Source organism: Sorex araneus, chromosome 2, assembly GCF_027595985.1.
Source record: "Sorex araneus isolate mSorAra2 chromosome 2, mSorAra2.pri, whole genome shotgun sequence".
Classification (NCBI taxonomy): Eukaryota; Metazoa; Chordata; class Mammalia; order Eulipotyphla; family Soricidae; genus Sorex; species Sorex araneus.
Genome location: NC_073303.1, coordinates 131,365,309 through 131,377,555, shown reverse-complemented (window position 1 = coordinate 131,377,555; position 12,247 = coordinate 131,365,309). Strand labels below are relative to the sequence as shown.

Sequence of the window (12,247 nt, the reverse complement as noted above, 5' to 3'; positions counted from 1 at the left end):
CCACAAGCCTACGGCAAGCATTATTCACAATGGAGAAAAACTAAGGGCCTTTCCTCTAAGATCAGGCACAAGACAAGGATGCCCACTCTCACCACTTCTCTTCAATATAGTACTGGAAGTACTTGCGATAGCTGTTAGACAAGAAAAAGAGATCAAGGGCATCCAGATAGGAAAGGAAGAAATCAAACTCTCACTATTTGCAGATGATATGATACTATATCTAGAGGAGCCCAAAGCCTCTACTAAGAAACTCTTAGAAACAACAGACTTATACAGTAAAGTTGCAGGCTACAAAATCAATACGCAAAAACACTTGACTTTTGTGCATGGTGTTAAGGAGATGTCTGAGTCCATTATTTTTTTGCATGTAGCTATCCAGTTTTGCCAGCACCATTTGTGAAAGTGGCTTGCTCTTGGATTAGGAGGATTAACATTGTCAAAATAGCAATAGTTCGCAGAGAATTATACAAATTCAATGTGATTTCTATAAGAATACCCATGACATTCTTCAAAGAAATGGATCAAACACTCCTGAAATTCATATGGAACAATAAACCCCCACAAATAGCTAAAGCAATTCTTGGGAAAAGGAAGATAGGAGGCATCTCCTTCCCCAACCTCAAACTCTACTACAAAGTGGTAATAATTAAAACAGCATGGTACTGGAACAAAGGCAGAGCCGCAGACCAATGGAACAGGATGGAATAATCTTACACACACTCTCAAATATATGATCATCTAATCTTTGATAAAGGAGCAAGAAATGTGAAGTGAAGCAAGCAAAGCCTCTCACAAATCGTGCTGGCAAAACTGGACAGCTACATGCAAAAAAATAATGGACTCAGACCTCTCCTTAACACCATGCACAAAAGTCAGATCAAAATGGATTAAAGACCTCAACATCAGACCAGAATCCATAAGGTACAATGAAGACAAAGTCGGCAAAACCCTCCACGACATTGAAGCTAAGGGTATCTTCAAAGATGACATGCCACTGACCAAGCAAGTAAAAACAGAGATAAACAAATGGGACTATTTAAACTAAAAAGCTTCTGTACCTCAAAAGAAACAGTGACCGGAATACAAAGACAGTCTACAGAATGGGAAAGGATATTCGCCCAATACCCATCTGATGCACAGAAAAGACTGGCAAGCTCTCTGTGGCATATTTGATACGCCAAATACAGTAACAATAACAGGTCTCATTCCCCTGACCCTGAAAAGAGCCTCCAATTTTTGGGAAAAATGAGTAAGGAGAATCTGCTAAAATCTCAGGGCTGGGACTAACGGAGACATTACTGGTGCCCACTCGAGTAAATCAATGAACAACAGGATGACAGTGATACAGTGATACCCATCTGATAAGGGGTTGATATCAAGGATATATAAAACACTGGTGGAACTCTACAGGAAGAAAACATCCCACCCCAAAAGAAAATGGGGCGATGAAATGAACAGAAACTTTCTCAAAGAAAAAATCCTAATTGCCAAAAGGCCCATGAAAAAATGTTCTTCATAACTAATCATCAGGGAGATGCAGCCCAAAACAACAATGAGATATCAGCTCACACTACAGAGACTGGCATACATCCATAAGAACAAAAGCAACCGGTGTTGGCGTCAATGTGGGGAGAATGGGACTCTCCTGCACTACTGTTGGGAATGCCAACTGGCTCATCCCTTTTGGGAAATAGTATGGATGCTTCTCAAAAAATTAGAGATTGACTCCCATCTGACCCAGCAATACCACTTCTGGGAATATATCCTGGAGATGCAAAAAAGTATAGTAGAAATGACATCTGCACTTGTATGTTCATCACAGCACTGTTTACAATAGCCAGAATCTGGGGAAAAAACCTGAGTGCCTGAGGACAGTTGACTGGTTAAAGAAACTTTTGTACATCTACACAATGGAATACTATGCAGCTGTTATTAAAGATGAAATCATGAAATTTGCTTATAGGTGGATCAACATGGAGAGTATCATGCTTAGTGAAATGAGTCAGAAAGAGAGGGACAGACATAGAAGGACTGCACTCATTTGTGGTATATAAAGTGTTGGTATACAATATCCCATAATCTCAGGCCTAGCCAGGCCTGGATGTAAACTATGGTTTCTGTTATTGTTACTGTTACTTTAGCTGACTTTGTTACTGTTTCCGTTGGCTATGTTAATTTGCATATTCGGCCTATGTGGCTGAATATCATTGATTAGTACATTAACCTACTAAATAAAAGGAGGTTGAACAGGCTTCTCTCCGGCAGGCCATAACGAAAAACCTCCGGAGACAGTCATATGATCCTCCCAAAAAAAGTATATTTCTTCTGCTAGTGAAATGCCTCAGACTGTCAAGTAAAACTGCAACATTGTTGCAACATATGGCGCCCAACGTGGGGCTCGAAGATAAAGGCTCCGAACAGAAGAAATAGAGAAAGGGGAGAGACAAAGATAGGGAATTAAGAAAGAAAGAAGAAAAAGAGGGAAGAAGAAAAGGAGAAAGGGACAAAGAAGAAATACAGATAGAGAGAAAGGAAGGAAAGAAGAAAAAGAGAAAAGAAAGGGGATAAAGAAATAGAGATAGAAAGAAGGGGAGGAAAGAAGAAAAAGAGAAAGGGAATAAAGAAATATAGATAGAAAGGAGGAAGAAGAAAAAGAGAAAGGGAATAAAGAAATATAGATAGAAAGAAGAAAAAGAGGGAAGAAGAAAAGGAGAAAGGGACAAAGAAGAAATATAGAGAAAAAGAAAGAAGAAAAGGAGAAAGAAAGAAAGAAAGAAAGAAAGAAAGAAAGAAAGAAAGAAAGAAAGAAAGAAAGAAAGAAAGAAAGAAAGAAAGAAAGAAAGGAAGGAAGGAAGGAAGAAAGAAAGAAAGAAGAACTGTAGATAGAAAGAAAGAAATATAGATAGAAAGAAATGAAAGGAAGTAAAGAGATAGGAAGGAAAAAGAAAAAGAGAAAGAAAGGGAGAAAGAAGAAATATAGATAGAAAGAAAGGAATGAAATAAAGAAATGGAAAGGAAGGAAGAAGATAAAGAGAAAGAAAGGGAGAAAGAAGAAATATAGATAGAAAGAAAGGGAGGAAGTAAAGAAATGGAAAGGAAGGAAGAAGAAAAAGAGAAAGGGAGAAAGAAGAAATATAGATAAGGAAGGAAGAAGAAAAAGAGAAAGAAATGGAGAAAGAAGAAATATAAATAGAAAGAAAGGAAGAAGTAAAGAAATAGGAAGGAAGAAGAAAAAGAGAAAGAAAGGGAGAAAGAAGAAATATAGATAAGGAAGGAAGAAGAAAAAGAGAAAGCGAGAAAGAAGAAATATAGATAAGGAAGGAAGAAGAAAAAAGAAAGAAAGGGAGAAAAGAAATATAGATAAGGAGATAAGGAAGGAAGAAGAAAAAGAGAAAGGGAGAAAGAAAGATAGGCAGGAAGAAAGAAAGGGAAAAGAAGAAAGGGAGAAAAGAAATAAAGAATAAATAAAGGAAGAAAAATTAAAAGGGGCAATGGGCAATTCTGTAACTTTTCAGCAGGATGCCTATGTTGACACTTTGAACTCTCTAACAGAAGCAGCTGGTCTGCCTTTAAAGGAACAGATAATAAGATGCCTCCTTGAGAGGATACAAAAGTATTGTCATTGCTTTAAGCCAAAAAATATAGAAAAATTCAATCTAGATTTATGGGTAAAAATAGGGAGAGAACTGTGTTATGCACAGAAAAATGGAGATTTGATCCCAGCAAAGGAATGGAGGGCGTATAATTGTATTACTGCTGCCCTGAATTTTTCACAGTTTGACTTTGAGTATGAGGAGCCTTCTCTCTCATCTTCTCATATGGCTCTCTCCACTAATTCATCAACTCTTTCGTCTTCTCATACGACTCCACTAATTCATCAAATTCTAAGGCAACTTACAGGGAAACTCCTGTGTTAGAGGAGAAAAGTGGGGAAGAATCTTTGATATTACCAAAATGTTGTGCTAAACCAACAGCATCTGTCTTATTTGGTGAATCATATCAAACTGATGATTCACCTGCCTGGTCTGAGTCTGACAGCGTCAAGTCAGACACAGAAAATTCGGTTTTAAAAGAGGATGTAAACTCCCAAGAGTTGAGAAAAGTTAATGAAAAATTAGATAAATTAATTAGACAAATGAAGTACCTTGAGATGCACCACCCTTCTGAAAGAAGGATAATGCCTGCTGTACAGGGTACCACTGATCCGGACCCTTTGGCAGTTCCTTCCCCTCAATTATATAAGAATAGGGAAGAGGAATCTCTGTGTTGCCATTTTAAGCTTACTCCTGAGTTGCATTCTCTGATGCAAAAATATGAAGCTCCTTTATATAAAGCAAAGTTGAGTCAACAGCCTGCTCAGTTTATGACTTTTCCAATTGTTTGTAATCCTGGTATACAAAGAAAAAGACAGGCAGGGGAATATGAGCCTGTTCCTTTTAAGTTTCTTTCCTCACGTAAGCAAGTTGTGACCACCTATGGTGGTACTTCTAACTATGTGCTAGCCCTTCTAGAAAATTTTGCAGAAGCTAATACTGTAATTCCGTTTGATTGGCAAACTCTTGCAAAGGCAGTGTTAGAAAATTCTCAATATGTACAATTTAAATCCTGGTGGAGAGAAGAGGCTGAGAAATTTGCTAGAATTAAAACACCAAAACAAGTTGATAACACTGTGAACCAGATTTTAGGCACTGGCAAGTGGGCTTTAGTGGGAGAACAAGTCCGTTTAGAGGCATACATTTTAGAAGCTGTCAATAAGACCTGTCTAAAGGCATGGCGTTATCTTGAGACCTCTGCAAAATGTACTATGTCATTCACAAAAATCTTTCAGGAAGCAAATGAACTTTACACAGATTTTATTGCCAGATTCCAAGACTCTCTTGAAAAGGCTATACCTGATGAAGGCCTTCGTGAAATGTTTATGCCAACTTTAGCGGTTGAAAATGCTACAGCAGACTGCCAAAAGGCAATTCAAACTGCTAAGCTAATGGGAAAAAACTCTCTGGATGATTTTATTAAAGTATATAGGGAAGTGGGAACACCAACCCATCAGGCACAAATAGAAGCTGCTGCTTTTAAAAGTGTAAACCAGATAAAATGTTACAGCTTTGGAGCTTTGGGACATCTCAGACGAAATTATACAAATATTAGCTCTAGAATGAGAAAAGAACCAGGTGTCTGTAGAAAATATAGGAAGGGGAAGCATTGGCCCAGTGAATGCCATTGCAAAAGAGAAAAAATTAGAAAAGATAACGAGCCATCAGGAAACGGGAGTCAGGGCTCGACCCGGGACCCCTTCAACAATACGGGAAATCTTCAATAAAATCTAAAATTAAGACAAAGAGTTCTTCATCCCCTACCATGATAACAATCAATAAACCAAAAGGCATTAGCAATAAACTGTCCTACACTGACTTTGTAAGAGCAACAGAGGGAAGTGTAGCAGCTGATATTTCAGTTTTACAGGATTTGTTTCTGACTCCTCATAAAATTTATAAAATTCCAACTAATGTTTATGGCCCCCCCCTCCAAAAGGAACAGCAGGATTGATCTTAGGGAGAAGTAGTATGACTGTTCGAGGTGTTAATGTAAAAGTGGGACTCATTGACAGTGATTTTGTGAATGAAATCTCAATTATAGTCACGGTCCAAGCGGATATTAGAATATTAAAAGGGTATTAAAAGCAGTATTGCTCAACTGCTTTTGCTTCCGTGTATACTAAGAAAAAATACAGGAATGAAAGGAAAGGGTGATTTTGGAAGCACTAATACAGAAATATTTTGGGCAAAAAAGATTACTGATGATAAGCCTACTTTGGTTATGACCTTTGAGGATGGAACAAAACTAGAGGGTCAGAATCAGGATCAGGTATGTATGAATGCACATGCATGTGATTTTGTTGTCTTTCTGTATGTCTGTCTGTGTTAAGTGCTTAAATATTGAAGTCAGATTGAAATCAGAAGTGGCAATCCTACTCCAAAAATTTTTTTTAAATGTGAGTGTTTTTTGGAGCTTATTAAGAGTTGTAAAATTAGAGCATGAAACCAAAGTGAAAACTGTTAAAGATTGATATAAAAGGTTCGCGATTTTTTTTCTTTTTGGGTCACACCCGGCGATGCACAGGGGTTACTCCTGGCTCTGCACTCAGGAATTACTCCTGGCGGTGCTCAGGGGACCATATGGGATGCTGGGATTTGAACCCGGGTCGGCCGCGTGCAAGGCAAATGCCCTACCCGCTATGCTATCACTCCAGCCCCAAAGGTTCATGATTTAAAATATATAAAGTATAAGAACTATTAAATGAGCTGTTAAAAGATAATTGAAATAATTGTATATAAAATAGGTTCAAAAGATATTGGTTTATTTTAAGAGATAACAGGTTTATTATGTAAGACTGGATGATATTCCAAGCATATTTTATCGGGACATCTATGAAGTTTGAGAAGGAGGAAGTTTCTAATTTTACTTATGGATGCCGGTGATTCTTCTTTGTCCATGAGAGAAGAATCTGATAACAGGAGTGCTTCAGCAGTTACTGATTGTGGAAAAACCTGGACTGTGAAGTTCATCCAGAAATGGCATGAAAGTGTTGTTTTTGTTTAGAGACTAATTGATCTTCGTTGACAAATGTCTCTGAACCAGGACTGGAACTGAAATATTGCTTAATGTGTGTAAACTCTGTATATGTAAATTCTGTATTGTAAAATGAAAAGCAATTTCTGTAAAATAAGGTTAGATTTTCTTAAGATTTTCTTGAGGTATTACTGGAAAGATTTGTGAAAATGTTTGTATTGTTTATTACTAGTCATTTTAAACAAAAAAGGGGGAAATGTTGGTATACAACATCCCATAATCTCAGGCCTAGCCAGGCCTGGATATAAACTATGGTTTCTGTTATTGTTACTGTTACTTTAGCTGACTTTGTTACTGTTTCCGTTGGCTAAGTTAATTTGCATATTCGGCCTATGTGGCTGAATATCATTGGTTAGTACATTAACCTACTAAATAAAAGGAGGTTGAACAGGCTGCTCTCCGGCAGGCCATAACAAAAAACCTCCGGAGACATTCACAAGAAATATAAAAAAAGTATATTTCTTCTGCTAGTGAAATGCCTCAGACTGTCAAGTAAAACTGCAACATTGTTGCAACAATAAAGTAATATAATGGAAAACTAACACCCTAGGAAAGTAGAGATAAGGACCAGGAGAATTTCTCCATGGCTTGGAAGCCGGATTCACACACCGGGGTAAAAGGCAGCTCAGATAGAGAAGGAGAGCCCGCTCGGGATGGGAAATAGGTGCTGAAAGTAGACTATAGACCAATCATGATGGCCACTTAATATCTGTATTGCAAGTAACAACACCCAAAAGGAGAGAGAGAGTAAAAGGGAATGATGCGCCTGCCACAGAGGCGGGGGGTTAGGGGGAAATGAGGTCGAGTTGGCAGGAGGGATATTGGGAAATTGGTGGTGAACAGGCACTGGTGGAGGGATGGATATTCAATATATGAGTGAAACATAAACACAAAAGTTTATAAGTCTGTAATTGTACTAACGGTGATTCACTAAATTAAAAAAAACCTACACATTTATTAGCAAGATCTATTAAAAGGGCCAGAGCAATAGTACAGTGGGTAGGGTATTTGCTTTGCATGCAGCCAACAAGGTTCAATGCCCAGCATCGTATATGATCCCCCAATCACTTCCAGTAGTGATTCCTGAGCACAGAGCTGGGAGTAAGCCCTGAACATTGCCAGATGTGGCCCAAAAAACAAAAACAACAACTAAAATAATAATATATATTGAAGCAGAGAAACTAACATTACTGTCTTCATATTCATTACACAGTATATTACCAACTTTGTTCTAACTTATACAAATAAGACACAGATGTCACCATTTCAAAAATGAATGCCATTAAGCAAACAAACACTATTCCTTTACCAATCCAGCAGAAAATGTAAAGACAGGTTTATGATGTACCTCTTTCGTCAGCTGATAAATCAATTGATAGAGAAGGGGTGTGCAGTCAACTCTGAGAGTATAGTTACCTGAAAAAAAAAATCAAGCACATAGCATTGTTCTATACTTTAAAACAACATTACAGGGACCAGATAAACAGTATAGCTGGTAGGGCACTTGCCTTGCACAAGTCTGACCCACTATATCTGGGCACCACAAGCACCACATCACCTCAAGCACTGCCAGAAGTGATCTCTGAGCACAGAGTGATGAGTAAGCCCTGAGCACCACCAGGTGTGACCCAAAACAAACAAACAAACAAAAAACATTCTAATTTGTGCTTGATTCTAACTTTTTTTTTTTTTTGCTTTTTGGGTCACACCCGGCGATGCACAGGGGTAACTCCTGGCTCTTGCACTCAGGAATTACTCCTGGCGGTGCTCGGGGGACCATATGGGATGCTGGGAATTGGACCCGGGTTGGCCGCGTGCAAGACAAACGCCCTACCCGCTGTGCTATTGCTCCAGCCCCATTGATTCTAACTTTTAGAAAATGTATAAACAGGGGCTGGAGAGATAATGGAGTGGATGCTTGCCTTGCATGCAACCGACCCAGGTTCGATTACTGGCATCCCATAAGGTCCCCCAAGCACTGCCAGGAGTAATTCCTGAGCCTAGAGCCAGGACTAACCCATAAGCACTGCAGGGTGTGGCCCAAAAGCTGGAGAAAAAGAGGGAAAGGAAAAAAGGTGTGTTTTATTTTATTTTATTTTATTTTATTGAATCACCATGAGATAGTTACAAGCTTTCATATTTGGGTTACAATCTCACAATGATCAAACACCCACCCCTCCACCAGTGCACATTCCCCACCACTGTAAAAAACTAAGGCTCGCCGAAGGGCGCATGCACTCGCGGGCTCTCCGGGCAGCTCTGTCTCACCACCCGCGTTCGGTGCCCCAGAACTGCTGTGTGTGCTGTCGGTTGAGGGCAGGCGACGGAAGGAAGAAGGCCAAACTGGTTGCTTGATCAGTTTATTTCATTCTCTCTCCCTGCTTCTCTCCCGGCTTTCGGTCTCTCTCAGGATCTCTGGATCTGGCCCCCGTGGATCTGGCCCCCAAACCCACTCTTACAGCGTAGTTAAATCTCCACAGCATGAGGGGGTTGGGGCGTACACATAGGTGTGGTCCCCATCAATAGGGCAAGGTTCTTTTTCCTTAGGGGATGCTTCTCCTAGGACTTAATTCTCTTTCAGCAGGAGGATCCACCCAAGGGCAGAGTCCCATGAATGTGTTTCTCTTCTCCTCAGCCAGGAAACATATAAGAATTCATAATATTAATTATTTTGTATGGACACAATAAGAGATGCATTAAAGCTTATAGAATTGCTCTCCTGGGGCAATCCTGTAGTCAATCTCAGACTACAGTGCTCAGGCCAGATCAGTCTTTCCTATCCCTAGCAGGGTCCCAGTCTCATAATTACTATTGGATCATGACAGCATTTGTCTATGATCAAGCTCTTAACTTATAGTTAAGAATTAGGCACTTTGGCCAGGCCCATCTCAATGCCAGGGTAGCACATAACTCACCGCTTGCCCTGGATCCTTCCCGTCCCACGTCGGGGACCCTACTTTGGGGTGCTAGGAACTGAGGGCAACTGAGGCTTAAGTGGAGAAAGCAGATGCCCGGGAGGGAATAATATTCGAGGCCAATTAATTCCCAAGTTATAAAAACATAATATTGTCTTCTTGTGTCTATATAAAACAGACATAGCTTTAAAGTAAATTATTCAAAAGGCACAAGAAGAGGAGAAAGGCAATATTAACTTATATAATATAAATTCAGTATCCTAGGAAGGTCTGACCTTGCAAATTAGCAGAGTCAGATTAAGGAAAAGCCGTGGATTAACTCTTTTGGGGAAGAGAGCATGGAGAAGTGATTATAGCTAAACAAAGGGATGGGAGAGATTCGGGAACACCTTGATGGATGTGACTGGGGTAAGCCTAAACTCCGGGGAAAACCGGGACAAGCTACTTGTGGCAAGGAGGGAAAGGACAAAGTAATGTCATCCTACACACCACCAATATCCCGGGTATACCCCCTTTTCCAACCCTCCTCCTGCCTCCATGGCAGACAATATTCCACATATCTCTCTCTACTTTTGGGCATTATGGCTAGCAATAGACACTGGGCATTATGGCTTGCAATAGACATCATGTTTGGTCCATTATCTACTTTCAGCACGCATCTCCCATCCCGACTGACTCCTCCAGCCATCATTTTCTTAGTGATCCCTTCTCTATTCCATCTGCCTTCTCCCCTCCACTCATGAAGCAGTCTTCCAGCTATGGAGCAATCCTCCTGGCCCTTATATCTACTGTCCTTGGGTGTCAGCCTCCTGTGATGTTATTCTATATGCCACAAATTAGTGCAGTCCTTCTATGTCTGTCCCTCTCTTTCTGACTCATTTCACTTAGCATGATACTCTCCATGTTTATCCATTTATAAGCAAATTTCATGACTTTATATTCCAGATTTTGGCTATTGTGAACAATGCTGCAATGAATATATATGTACAGATGTCACTTCTACTGTGCCTTTACGCATCCTCGGGATATATTCCCAGAAGTGGTATTGCGGGGTCATATGGAAACTCAATTTCTAGTTTTTGAACAAATGTCTATATTGTTTTCCAGAAAGGCTGGACCAGTCGACATTCCCACCAACAGTGAAAGTGTCCCTTTCTCCCTACATCCATGCCAACACTGGTTGCTTTTGTTCTTTTGAATTTGTGCCACTCTCTGTGGTGTGAGATGATATCTCATTGATGTTTTGATTTGCATCTCTCTGATGACTAGCGATGTGAAGCATTTTTTCACATGCCTTTTGGCCATTTGTATTTCTTTTTTGAGAAAATTTCTGTTCATTTCTTCTCCCCATTTTTTGATGGGGTTGGAGGTTTTTTTCTTATACAATTCTACTAGTGCCTTGTATATCCTGGATATTAATCCCTTATCAGATGGATATTGGGTAAATATTATTTCCAATTCTGTGGGCTCTTTCTGTATTTTGGTCACTGTTTCTTTTGAAGTGCAGAAGCTTCTTAGTTTGATGTAGTCCCATTTGTTTATGTTTGCTTCCACTTGCATGGTCAGTGCTGTTTCATCCTTAAAGATGCTTTTAGCTTCAATGTCATGGAGAGTTCTGCCTACATCACTGTCACTGTCATCCCGTTGCTCATCGATTTGTTGAAGCGGGCACCAGTAACGTCTCTCACTGTGAGACTTATTTGTTACTGTTTTTGGCATATCCAATATGCCACAGGTAGCTTGCCAGGCTCTGCCGTGCGGGCGTGATACTCTTGGCAACTTACCGGGCTCTCCGAGAGGGGCAGAGGAATCGAACGTGGGTCGGCCATGTGAAAGGCGAACGCCCTACCACTGTGCTATCGCTCCAGCCCACATGCCTACATGGAAAAAATTTTTTTAAATGTCTAAACAAGGCACAATGGGCTTCTGGACTTCCCATAAAAGCACTGATTGCAGGGAACTGAGGGGCTCAGAGCTGTTCTTAGGCTGTGCAGGACAGGGTTGTGTGGGTGCTACAGAACCCTCAGTCAGAGCCTGTCGGAACTTTGGCAAATAAAGTGGCAAAGGGACCAGATTGATTCCCCACAACAGTCAATGCTAGATTTGAACACATTGGCAGCCAACAAGTCCATGCTGACCTAGGCACTATTATTATCAATAAAAAGCTCGGAGACACAGCAGCCACAGGTCAGACTCTAAAGTGGCTGCCATCTTCCTTCATGTTTGTTCCGAAACATACAGGAGGAATATCTGTCGGAAATACTCTTAACACTTTTCTTCTGAAATGTTTTAGATATTTTAGATACTACAATTTAGATCATCAACAGAGGTCAGAATTCCAGATTCCTTCTCTCACTTGGGTGAAACGTGATATTTCAAGCATAGCTCTTTTGATTCCTCTTTGGCATACCCCAATAGCGTTCTTATCCCGTTTTCATAGGGCCCAGGTCTCTGAGGTATATATTAGTACAGGAAGAACCATGGGGTCAAAAAGATATGCCTGGAGCTGGTGGTTCTTTATCTTCTTAATAACTTTTTTGATGCATTCCACGCCACTCTTTTCCTCCTGTGCAGCTCAGGTGCCAGGTCATTCATTATGTTGAGTTCTCAACCTAGTTACACATAACCGCTGCATTTGGAGATGTTCATTCCATTGCGAGTAAATGGAACGTCAGGAACTAATCCATTTCTCATGAACATTG

The 12,247-nt window shown here is 40.2% G+C and overlaps 1 protein-coding gene across 5 annotated transcripts in view; it reads right to left on the bottom strand.

Annotated features, from left to right (window-relative positions):
* NAALAD2 (N-acetylated alpha-linked acidic dipeptidase 2) overlaps positions 1 to 12,247 on the bottom strand; it is a 132,662-nt gene that overhangs the window by 64,744 nt on the left and 55,671 nt on the right. For all 5 annotated transcript variants that reach the window (XM_055129277.1, XM_055129280.1, XM_055129278.1 and 2 more), the window contains one exon: positions 7,979 to 8,046. In XM_055129277.1, coding sequence (XP_054985252.1) covers positions 7,979 to 8,046 — 68 coding nt within the window. The remainder of the gene's footprint in view (positions 1 to 7,978; positions 8,047 to 12,247) is intronic.